Genomic DNA, 13130 nt, shown 5'->3' with positions numbered 1-13130 from the left:
TAAAATAGTTTAAAAATTATGGAGTTAAAATTCATTGCAATGGAAATGATACTAAGGAGCTCTGGACTGCAAGTGATACATGGATGACCTCCCCACCTTGGTGGTACATACCACAAGTTGTCTTGCGTTTCTGAAATGTCTGGCCCCACAAGTGGTGCCATAGTTTGAGTTCTTTGGTTAAAGATGTCCCAAGCCATTTTTATTCTCTTACAGCCTTCTTCCATGATTACATGCTCTTTAAATGGTCTTATCTATTTTTATCTCATATCTAATGGGTTTAGTGTGTTCTAACTGTATGGTCCCATTTGGCAAGTTGGATGCTATGGATAAGAGGCGCCATATAAAAAATATTGTTATTGTTATAATGATGAACTCAAGCACTGAAGGGGAAGTTGTGAAATCTCTTGATACTAAGCTATCATTATTTTTAGCAAAATGAAGTTTGGCTTCTTTCTACACTAGCAAGCCCTAAAGATTAAATGTTTGCTATCCACAACATGGATCTTAGCAAAGGGCCAAAAACATCAAAATAAAAACATTTTGAGATAATGTTTCATACATTATATGACAGCTGTTTGCTTTTAAGTATTCTTGGAAATTTAATACAATATAAGAAATTAAAAAGAAGAAATATAGTAAACAAATCTGGACTTATTTGGTTTTAATTCTAGTTTGATTCTCACCACCACTGAGGTCACATTTGCCTGTTGTGTAAATGACTTAACCCTTTGTTCTGCTCAGTTGCTATGTTGTGTGAGGTTTGTGCAAGGCTGTGCTTCAGTGCCTTGGGGAATGCATCATTAAGGAAGGAGGTGCATGCAGTTCTGGAAAAAGGGACTGTTCAAGTAAGTCCCTTTCCTCAGGATGATGTGGTATTATGTTCCCGTTACTTGAATATTCATTATGGTTTCCCACATGTTTTTGGCTACCTCTGTTTCCTGCAACTGTTTGTATTATTAAGTTGATCTGGCTTATAGATAAGTGGTTTGAACTTGGATAAATGGTAACTTGGGATGCTCACGTAGATTGGGTAGATCTCCTTTCAGCTTAAGAGTTATGGATGTTTTCTAAAGGGAGGTGAGACAAAACAGCCAGGGTTTTGTTACTAAAGGGCCTCAAACCACAGATGGAAAACTCTACATGGCTAGTCTGAGGAATTCTCTAGTGTGCCAGGCACTGGCTGTCCATGTGCCTTAAACCAGACAGATTTCCAGAGAGCATAACTAAAGCTTCATTTCTTTGGAAGTGAGTAAAAAGAAGGGCATTGGAACACATTGCCTTGCAGAAATAGGAGAAACTGTTATGTATTGATGGTGTTGTGATTCTATGGCTTTCTACATGGAAAGCATTAGCAATTAACAAGTTAATTTGGGTGGACAAGAAATCAATGAATGCAGATATCATAAGACTCTGATCTAGGGAAAGAAATAAGATAGACTGACGGAATGATGAAGCCTAAAGATTTCCTTGCCAAGTTCTGATTTGGGAACCCTGAATTCAGTTCATTGTCCAAGTGAAATATTTTTTCCTTCTTTTGTGCTGCCCTTATGCAAAAAGATGTGGCTGAGTGGCAAAGAACTGGGCTTCAGAAACAAGACCATCTGGAGCTCTGTTCCTTACTATGTCTGCAACCCTGAGCAGGTGACTTCCTCTGTGGGTCTCATCCCCCCTCCCTCCATTTACTAACTGGAGGAGATAAGAGTGACTTCTGGGTATTCTGTACTTTTTTTTTTTGGCTAATATCTACTTATTAGTAAGTACATACCATGCATGTACTTTTGAGTCTAAGTTACCTTACTCAGGATGATATTTTCTAGTTCCATCCATTTGCATGCAAATCTCAGGATATCCACATTCTTAGTAGCTGAATAGTATTCCATGTGTAAATGAACATAGAACTCAAAAAGGTCAACAAGCTGAAGTGCCCAAGTGAGGACACTTGACTAAGTCCCACCCGGGAGGGAGAAGAAAGCAATCACAAGTGGGGAGGGAGGGAGGGATCTGGGAGGGAAAGTGGGTGAGTGGGTAGTGCCTGGGAGAGCTTGATTTGGTATTGGGTGATGGAAAAGGACTGAAGTCCTGAGGGTCAGCAGAAAGAATGGAAATAGGCAACCTCAGGAGGTAGGAGGTTGGGGGGACCCTCAGAATACACCAGAGATCTGGGAGGTGAGAGACTCTCAGGACTCAAAGGGAGAGACCTTAGATGAACTGCTAGACCGTAGGGAGAGGGAACTCAAAGAGCCCACCTCCAGCAGAAAGACAGGGCATCAAAGGAGGGAGGGGGCTATCCAACTCTGACCCATAATTGTTCCTGTCTGAAAGAATTACAGGGATGGAAATGGAGAGGAGCCTGAGGAAAAGAAGGTCCAGTGACAGTCCCAAAGTGGGATCCAGCTCAAGGGGAGGTTCCAAGGTCTGACACTATTACTGAGGCTATGGAGTGCTTACAAAAAGGGACCTATCATGACCACACTCCAGAAGACCCAACAAGCAGCTGAAAGAGTCAGATGCAGATATTTGCACCCAACCAATGGACAGAAGCTGCTGACCTCTGTGGTTGAATTAGGGAAAAGCTGAAAGAAGCTGAGGAGAAGGGTGACCCTGTAGGAGGACCAGCAGTGTCAATTAACCTGAACCTCTGAGATCTCTCAAACACTGGGCCACCAACCAGGCAGCGTACACCAGCTGATATGAGGCTCCCATATCAGTTCATTCAGAGATGATGCACCTAACCCTCAAGAGATTGGAGGCCCCAGGGAGTTTAGAGGTCATGTGGAGTTGGGGTGGGGACATCACATAGAGACAGGGGTTGGGGAGGGGGTATGGGATATGAAACAGTCTCAGGGTGGATGGACAGGGATTGGGGGGGATAATATATGGAGTGTAAAAAAGTAAATAAGTAAATAATTTTTTTTTTAAAAATTGAGTTCTGGCTTTGTTCTTAGGACCAAGAATGTATCTAATACACACCAAGTATTTGTTAAAGAAGTAAAAGAAGTGGCATGTTTCCAAAGGATTCTACTTTAAAAGGAAGAAAGTATAGCATGTATTTCCACTATGTGCTCCATTGTGATTGCCTTTAGTAGCACATAAAAAACATAAAACATCTCATTTAATTTACCTCTAATAGAAGAGAACTGAGTTGCTTTCTTTGTATTTTTTTGTGAGGACAAGAGTCAATAATTCTTTCCAAAGTAAAACTGCCCTGGGTTCTCATAAAGTGAGTAGAGATTTAGGTGCTAATGATGAAGACCAGGGACTGGAGAGACATCTTAGCAGTGAAGAGCACTTGCTATTTCTGCAGAGGACCTGGTTCAGGTTCCCAGCTTCCCAGTACCCATATGGCTATGAACAGCCATCGGCAAATGCAGTTCGAGAGGAGCCATTGCCCTCTTCCGTGCTCCGCAGGCACTGCATGCACATGGAACACAGACATACATGCAGGCAAACCCCCATAAATATAAATTTAAAAATTATGTCATTAAAGACAAAGAACAGAAGCCTTTTACAGATGGTTAAACTTACCTACATGTTCCTCAACAAATGAATGGATCATGAAAGTGTGAAACATATACAATGGAAGTTTATTCGGCTATTAAGAAATATGAAATTTGTAAGATATGGATGGAACTGAAAATTAGCATATTCAGTGAAGTAACCTAGACTCAGAAAGACAAATATGTCATTATTCTCTCTCATATGCATATCTAAGCTTATTTTATATTTATGTATAGGAATTTGTGTAGTCATTGATCACAAAATTGTATTTGGGGTCCAAATGACATGAAGAATAGGCTTTAAGAGAGGGGGTTGAAGCTGAACATGGTGGCACATGCCTTTAACCCCAGCACTCAGAAGGCAGAAGAAGTTGAATCTGCACTCAAGGCCAACCTGGTCTACACTGTGAGTTCCAGGACAGCCATGGCTACACAGAGAAATCCCGTCTCAAAAAGGGGGGGGGGGGCGCAGAGGTAGATGAGGGTTGTAGTAATGCATACGGTATATGCGACGGGAAAGGGGAATATTAGGGTTGTATAGTAAATTGGGAAGGGGGCAGGGAGACAAGTGGGGTAGAGAGAGAAGATTATTCAAAATGAAGTATGCATAAAACTTCATAAGAAAAACTTCATATACTACTTTCAAAAAATCAAAAATAGCTTTGACAGTAGAGAAGAAGCTACATATACAATGTAGGTTTCTTTGCTTTGTTTTGTTTTTGTTTGTTTGTTTGTTTGTTTACATTTTTAAAATGGAAAATAATTATATTTACGGTTTAAATGTGTCCATGTCCTCTCCTCCCGTGTACTGCCTCACTTTGTTCCCTCAAAACCAATGGCCTCTTTATGTTTAGTAATGTATATGCACATACAAACTGCTGAGTTCTCTTCACATTTCTTGATGTCTATGTTTTTACTGGTTTGGGATAACTAGTTAAGGGGTTCATTGCTGGGCAAGATTAAGTCGTCTTCCCTCAGCAGTCACTAATTGCTGTAACTCTTTGTCTATGGGTAGGATCCTTGTGCTTTCTCCCTTCCACATCAGGAAGTCTATTAATGTTATCGTTGTTCAGATCTCGTTTAAGCAGATGTATTGTTGAGGTTTCAAGGGTGTAGCTTCCCTGTCACTTTTAGGAGATACAGTCTTGCTGCAGACTTCCTAGTTTGCAGGCTCTTACATGCTTTCTGCCACTTCTTTTGTTATGTTCCCCAAGCCTTACATAGGCATTCTGTTGTCAGTGTATCATTTGGGGCTGGGCAACTGCACAATCAATTGTTCTCTGCATTTTGACCCATTGTGGAAAGTATAGCATCAGAGATTGAATAAATACAATTGCTTATGCTGCTTTGGAATGATGACATGTTAATTATAAGTAACTTCTGTGTATACTGGCCAACTCATTCCTGAATTTGAGATTTTGAAAGCTAAAGATGTAATGACTAAGGCTTGGTTGTCTCAAAGGTATGCAAACTTGGTATATCTAAAAGAATCTATGACTTCTTTTTATTTGTATAAATGTACCCATGTATTCATTTCATCTCCCCATCTGGAAAGTGCCTATAACAATTGTTCTTTTTAAATGCACAGGATTCCCCTTCAATTCTTTTCCTTTAATTGTGTGTATTGGTTACTTTCCTATTGCTGTGATCAAATACCATGACCAAGACTAGGTATAGAAAAAGAGTTTACTTCGAATTATGATTCCTGAGAGTTAGAATCCATGATGGTAGAATAAAGGCTTGCCATTAGAAGTAGGAAGCTGAGGGCTTACATCTTCCTCTCTGAGCATCCAGCAGAGAGAGAAAACTAGAATTGGCATAGGCTTTAAACTCCCATAACCTAGCCCAATGACATGTTGTCTCCAGCATGGCCACATCTCCTAAACGTACCCAAACAACACCATCAACTGACATTCAAGTATTTAAGTGTCTGAGAGTATGAGGGATATCTCATTCAAATCACTGCATTCTGCTCCATGGTCTCTATAATCGTGTGTGTGTGTGTGTGTGTGTGTGTGTGTGTGTGTGTGTGCGCGCGCGTGTGCGCGTTCACATGCCTTTCACACACACACACACACACACACACACACACACACACACACACACACACACACACACATGCGCACATGCCTATACATGCATGAGAGTGCTTGCAGACTATATATAATAATGCAAATTACTTTTAGTTCAACTTCAAAAATCTCTATAGTCTTTCACAACCACACTTTTTAGAAGCCCTATGATCACTATGTCTTCTAAAACTTCAGGCAATGTCTTAATTTAGCCCCCTGTAAAATCTAACGGCAAATTATATACTTCAAACACATAATGATATAAGATATGTATTGTATTCCAAAAGGGAGGAATGGGAGCATAATGAAGAAATCTTTGACAAAACAAGACTGAATTCCAGCAGGACAAACATCAAGACCCATAGCTTATCATATCATGTCAACGGCTTTGCTGCCCGCAATATGTAATACCCACTTGGGCTGGTTCTTCTCCCTAAAGGCAGCTCTTCTTGATAGATATATCTCAGCTCTGTCATGGCCAACATCTTGGACACTACAATGCAACCCAGAGTTTACTTTCACAGCTTTATGCAATGGACTCTCGGGACCTCTTGCCCTCTCAGAGTTTTTATTCAGGGACTTCTGCAATACACACTCCTCTGCTTGGGCAACATTACCACCAACTTTTGATTGTAGTTACTTTCCAGGAGCAGAAATGCCTTACCATTTCTTTCACAAGTCAGAAGGTAGTTGAATGGGCCCATGCTCTGAGGGTACCATTCCCTTTATTCTAGTGTAAATAAGCAATCAAATCAATATTAGGCTCTCTTGAAATTGCCTTCACCAAAAATACTTTAAACTTTATTCTCAGACCATTTCTTAGGACATAGTCTGAAAGCAGCCAGGGTTTTGTTGTTGTTGTTGTTGTTTATTTGTTTGCCAAAATAAATAAGAACAGTCTATAGGCTAGCTATTAATAGTCTTTCTCTAAAATAAAATAAAATAAAATAAAATAAAATAAAAACTGCTTGAGCTGGGCCTCCACAGTTCATATAGCTCTTAGCATTCCTGTCTTCTAAACTCCTACTAGGATGGCCTATTCGGCCCCACTTACATCCTTAAATCACCCCTCTAGACCAAAGTTACAAACTCTTCCACATTGTTCCTAAATAAATAAATAAATAGCATTGTCAGTTCCATTCCAGCAGTGGCCCTCTCTCTGCTTCTAACTTCAGTGTTAGTCACTTTTCTATTGTAATAAAACACCAGGACCCTGGCAACTTACAGAAAGATGAGTTCATTGAGTTTAGTGTTCTAGAGGGTTAGACTAATCCAGGATTGTGTAACAAAGACATAGCAGTAAGAGCAGAAAGCTGAGGGCTCACAGCTTGACCCACAAACTAGAAATGGCATGGTTTTTAACTCTCAAAGTCTGCCCTAGGGACATCAATTTGGCCTATGATAACTGTTAAAAAGAACAGTTATTAATTTTTCACCTCATTGCCCACTATAGTATTATTATAGTCTTATTCTCTTGTAAGGTTGGTTTATAATTATTTTATGATTTTTATCAGACTATAGCAATTTGGTTATTCTTTTATGATGTGTCAAATTATAATCCCTCCATGACAGCAGGGCCAAGTATACATTTTAGAGTTATACATAATGAAACAATCTAGATCAAATATTAACAGAGAGATAGAGATAAATAAGCAGAAGTATAAGTATGATGAATTAATGGATATATTCATTAATATAAGAATAATATTTATTCAAGCATATCTAATTACTAGCTGTAAGTAGGTAAATAATCATTTATGAGAGAACATAGACTGTGAAGTCTAAAGACTGGAGATGTTTTTATTACTACTATTATTATTGTTATTATTAAATTTCTATACAGTAATTTTGATTATACTATTTCCCATCTTCAACTTCTCCCAGGTCTTCCCCAACTCATGTTCTCTCTCTCTCTCTCTCTCTCTCAAAATAAAACTAAAAATATAAATCAATAAATTAAACAAACAAAACAATAAAATTCAAACTAACAACATGAGCACCATTTTATATTGGCCAACTACTCATGGGCATGGAGTGCAGTTAATACAGTCAGTGTCACTCTGCTGAGAAGACAGTTTCCCTTTGCCAGCAGGTACCAATCATAACAACTTCTTGATTAGAAGTCAGACTTTGTGCCTACTTCCTCTTCTCTGTGCTGGGATTTTATCTGTTAAGACTAGAGTGAACAGTCCAACTTAGGTTCCATCCCATGTGGAGGCAACAGACCCTGACACTATTACTGATGTGCTTACAGACCGGAGCTATCTTGGCTATCTTCTGAGAGGCTCACTCTACCAGCACCTGACTGAGACAGATATTACAGCCAATCATTGGACCAGCCCTGGTCCTCCTATGGGAGAGTTGGGGGAAGGACTAAAGGAGTTCAAGGGGATTAAAATACCATAGGAAGAACAATAGTATCAACTAACCCAGATCCCTCAGAGCCCCAGAGATAAGCCACCAACCAAAGAGCATCCATGGGCTGGTCTCTGGCCCCCGGCACATACACAACAGAGGACTGCCTTTTCTGGTCACAGTGGGATATGATGTGCTTAATGCTGTAGAAACTTGATGTGCCAAGGAAGGGGTATGCTGGCATGGGTGAGGTAGGGGCAGATTAGTGGGTCAGGGAGCACTCTCTCAGAAGCAAAGGGGAGGGGTGATAGGGTGAAGAACTCAGGGAGAGGGGATTAGTAAGCGGAGCAACATTTTGAATCTAAATAGATAAAATAATTTAATAATAATAATAATAATAGGGTAGGGTTCTTATCCTGGATCTGTCACTAGTTATAAAACTGGGTAACACTATAAAATCAATTTACCCTATAAAAAGCCTCGGTTTTCTTACCTGTAAACTATAGGCTACAATAGTCTCTATAAACTGACATAAGAAATCAGAAGCACAGTCCACCGGTCAAAGAAAAGAGACTCATTCCCATGGCTATTTATTCAGTGGGAACCATGGGAAGTGATGAATGCCCACTAGCAAGCACAGCTGTTATTGTTACCACTTCTATCAAGGATGCAGGCAACTAACCAAACAACTCAATGTATTAGTTTAAAATCTGTGACATTAGGTGTACAAGGCACCATATCCAGAGGTTAGGCCAAGCCCCCCGGTTGGGGGATAGGGCCACTCACTCATCTCCAAATTCTTAACTCAGAAGGGCTCCTGTCTAAAGGAAATATGGGAACAACTTGTGAAGCAGAGAATGAAGGAACAGCCGTCTAAAGACTTCCCCACCTGGGGATCCATCCTATATACAGACACCAAACCTAGACACTATTGCAGATGCAAAGAAGTGCTTGTTGACAGGAGCCTGATACAGCTGTCTCTTGAGAGGCTCTGCCAGAGCCTGACAAATACAGAGGCAGATGCTTGTAGCCAACCATTGGACTTAGCATGGGGTCCCCAGTGGAGGAGTCAGAGAAAGAACTGACTGGACTGGTTAAGAGGATAACATTTGAAATGTAAACAAAATATTAAAAAAAAAAAAAAGGCAATGGAGCTACTCAAATGGATGGCATGGCAGCAAGTACACATGTGGTGTTCTCTCTGTTACCCTGAGCTGGTGTACCCTCTCTATACCCCAGGAAGACCCTCCACCATTTTTAATGCTGTCTTGTAATGTTTCATGTGAAACATCAAGATGTCACTCTTTCCTTCATTGGCTATGCTGGCTTCTCTGCTGACTAATTCTGATAACGTGCTTGTGTTCCCCTCAGCACAGCGTTTTGTGCAGAAGCGTCTCCCCATCCCCATTCTCTTACTTCTCTCTGGGATTCTTGTCTATTTTCTATGAACTCTTAGCTTCTTTAGTATATGTATACTCTTCTCTTTAAATGCTTAGAAATATATTTCAATTATTTTTCTAAACTTCTAATTTGAAATATAATACTAAAAATCAAAAGCATTAAAATTTTCAATTTTATCTATTACATAGCATTCTCTTCTTGATTTGTTTTAAGCTATCTCTGATTGTTTCAATTTTTTGTTTTTGTTTTCGGATCTATGTAGTCTTCATATTTCTGGTGATCTTTGACTGACTGACTGATCAATAACAAATGAAGGTCCAGACGTATAGCATTGGCCTTTCTTCTTTGTGTGGCATTTTTCACTCTTATTGAATCTAACTTGAACAATAATTTTTGAGTCAGGGAAGTTTATCTGTAAGTATTTAAATTTAAGGACAGTTGGAAACAGCTAAGACCATGAAAATCTTTAAATCGAGTACTGAGTTGGATTTCACTACAGGACCAACATACACATGATGGCTTCTAGTGTTCCTTGAGAATCCTTTTTGAACTTTTTAAAAAAATAACTGGTTGATATTTTGTTTGTAGTCAAATACTGGCAGCCTCTACTATTACAACAATTGCACAAGCAGATCTGAATGAGGTCAGCTATTTGACAAAGAGACATCCAACCCTCTGCTTTCCGTCCTGTTTCTAGTCCCAGACTGTCTCTCTCATAACCACTGATTTTAAGATCAAAGCCTCTTGCATAGTCAAGCAGAATAATTGTCATTCATCTTTTCTCAGTCTCTCAATATGCAATGTGTTTGTGTCCTCACTTACTGGGCAGGAACGAGCCCTGACAAAACCCTCCTGTATGATGCATTCCAGGAAAATATGAGAAGAAAAACAAACTCTGCTGAGCTTTAGAGAAAGGAAAACTTATCATAAAATAAAAGTATCAGTTATAATTTATCCTTGGTCTATAGAGGAAGGCATGTGGTAGGAAAATACTGAATGTGGCAGTGTTAGACCATGTCTGGATGCTGTCTCTGTCAAATGGTATGCAAATAAGTATTCTCATTAATATAATTCTCTAAAAGACATTTCTGTTGTATTAATGGATGTTCTGTTAACTATGGATGCTTTGGTTGATTTGTTCTTGTAAAGTTCACAAATCAAGACGAGGCTACGGAGGAACAAGGATGTAGCTCAGTGGTAGAGCACTTGCCTAGCATGGCCAGAACCCTGGGTTCAGTTACAATTCTGAGAAAGGGAAGGAGGGAGGAAGAGGAGGAGGAGGAGGAAGAGAGAGAGAGGGAGGGAGGGATGGAGGGAGGGAGAGAGAGAAAGAGAGAGAGGGGGGGAGAGAGAGGGAGAGAGAGAGAGAGAGAGACTGAGAGAGAAAGAGAGAGAGAGAGAGACTGAGAGAGAGAGAGAGAGACTGAGAGAGAGAGAGGAAACAATAAAAATTAAAATGCAGGATGTGGCTATTCTGGTTCTGATCCCGTTGACTACCGTGGTTGATTTGGCAGATCTGATTGCCTAGGGTAGATGTCCACCTTCTTCCTTTATCATTTCACGTGTGTCCTTCTCAAAGCTGCATACACTTTTCAGAGAAGATGACCTTCCTCAAAGGATGAGGACCATTCTCAAGTCAAAGGCACATGGATTGTTGTGCTTTCTTGCTAGAGTCTTCAAATACGTTTTCAAGAGATAGATATGTGCTGCTTTACAAATTCTTCCTGGGACTACTATTTAATTTGCAATTTTGAAGCTTAATCAGGTGAAATATAAAATATTGTCAGTATAGAATGAGGAAATGTTGTTGAAACACATTCCCAGCTTTACATGTCCAGCTTTACAAAAGAGGAGTGGGAAGCATCATTATTAGGGAAAGTGAGCACAAAACTTAGAACGAGACCATTTCTGTGGCTACAGCATATCCTCATGCCATCATTAGCCATTTGGCTCCTGCCAAACATTTGCATTCTTTATTGCAGTTATGTGAAGAATGAGAACAATTAAATCAATTGTGATTATTTTTGAAATTATTGTTAGAATTCCTCTGTTTACAACAACTGAGTTCTGTCAAATAGCTGACATTAAATATCTTCATCCTCTTAAACTGCAATAGGCAAGAGAGATGTAGTGGCTTTCATAAACATAACAGCCAGCAAGTTTTGTGTATTATTATGGGTTATGGAATTCTTAGTGTTTTTGTCTGTCGTCTCAATTAAATCCTTACCTCTAGTCTGTGTGGTAAACATTATTATATTACAGTTGTGGGATATGAAGCTCCGAGAGGGTAAATAATTTGTCCAAGATGGTTCTGTTAAAAAGTATAAATCCCGAAGTCCCAAAACAAGCCTCCTTGAAAATGAAGCTTGGTCATATAGCCTCTTATACCACTAAAGACGGAGGGAAAGAGTCTGAGTTGGGGTTTAATATATGCTGAACTAGATTCTAGAACCATTCAGTAGATGATTAATGACAGAACCCTGGGTTACCTTCAGTTTGGGCCATCTTTCTGGCTTTACAAACACACTTCAAGTTTGCAGTCATTGTGTTCTTAGACCTATAGTCCCCCTGAGTAAATGCTCTACCCATGAGGGTGTCTTGCATAGGAGGGGAAGTTTGTAAACACACAGATATGCAATCCATCACATGCTGATGGACAGCCTGGAACTTCTCTACACATTTGGATGAGCTATGTATGAGCTGCACAAACATTGAAGCCTAAGCTCACAACCAAAACCTTAAGAAAGTGCCCTCCCCTCCCAACTCCAAAACAAACAAAATAAAATTATGGTACATGGGTAAGGGCATAAGTAGCACAGAAAATCTTGAAGTCCTGTGGAAACACTCCATTACTTGAGTAATTAAGTTCCCAGAGTCAGTTATTAACAGTTTTTCTCATTCCATTCCTTGGACAGGTCCAGCTGTGAGATACAGCAAGTTCAAGATGTCAGAGGCAAAGCCACCTCCCCTGCTGGGACAGCATACAAGGCATATCCTGAAGGAGGTCCTCAGATATGATGAGGGGGCTATTGAGAAGCTACTCTGCTCTGGTGTGATAGAGCAACATGAAACCAAGTGACAGAGGAGAATGCATCAGAAAACTGCAGCTGGCTGGCCCAGACAGTGAGTGCTCTGTGCATGCCTTTCCCAGTCTTGATCCTACTACAAAGCATGGTGAGGAGAACTACAGACTACCTGCCTGGCATCTCTGGGGTAACTTTAGGATTAAAGTCTAGTGCCCATTTAAAAACTTACTGTTTTGACTTTTCCCCCCAGAAAATAATTTAATCATTGATTTATGGAATTTGATTAATTCTATATTTTTCATCCTAAAGGTATAATAACTGGTGTTGGAATGTTGCTTTCATTTAATTCTTCCACAATGTATAATGTATGGAAACATCAAATTATAAATTGTAGTTTTGATTTGTCAATTGAAAATAAAGCAAAACCTAAAAAAAATTTTTTTTCTGGAAAAAGCCCTCTTTATTCTAATTGTCTTAATGCCTAAAATGTTTGCCTGCCCACCCACACAAGCCTGAAAAAAAACAGAACTTTTGACATTTTCTACTTGTACATAAAGTTCTCATTTAAATCATTGTTAGGAAGTCAGAGCAATAAGCAGGATGACAGTCTCTGTGATTGATTTTAAACAGTATAACTTAATTTCAAGCCCACGAAACCTTTGTTAGTCTGTAATTTAAACCATTGACTTTGCTGATGGCTGTAGTAAGACTGAGCTCTACTCTGCCCATAAGGAGTAAATATTTGCTTTGTTTTGTTGTCCTGGTGATACTCTGCGGTG

At 39.6% G+C, this 13130-nt stretch overlaps 1 protein-coding gene across 1 annotated transcript in view; it reads left to right on the top strand.

Moving 5' to 3' along the window:
* The window catches only part of Sugct (succinyl-CoA glutarate-CoA transferase), an 837324-nt gene extending 824537 nt beyond the window's left edge, over positions 1 to 12787 (top strand). The window contains exon 14 of the mRNA NM_138654.3: positions 12241 to 12787. Coding sequence (NP_619595.3) covers positions 12241 to 12404 — 164 coding nt within the window. The 3' untranslated portion in view covers positions 12405 to 12787. The remainder of the gene's footprint in view (positions 1 to 12240) is intronic.
* The last annotated feature ends 343 nt before the right edge of the window (positions 12788 to 13130 follow it).

Source organism: Mus musculus, chromosome 13 (assembly GCF_000001635.26).
Source record: "Mus musculus strain C57BL/6J chromosome 13, GRCm38.p6 C57BL/6J".
Classification (NCBI taxonomy): Eukaryota; Metazoa; Chordata; class Mammalia; order Rodentia; family Muridae; genus Mus; species Mus musculus.
The sequence above is the reverse complement of the archived record's forward strand: the minus strand, read 5'-3'. Positions and strand labels throughout refer to the sequence as shown.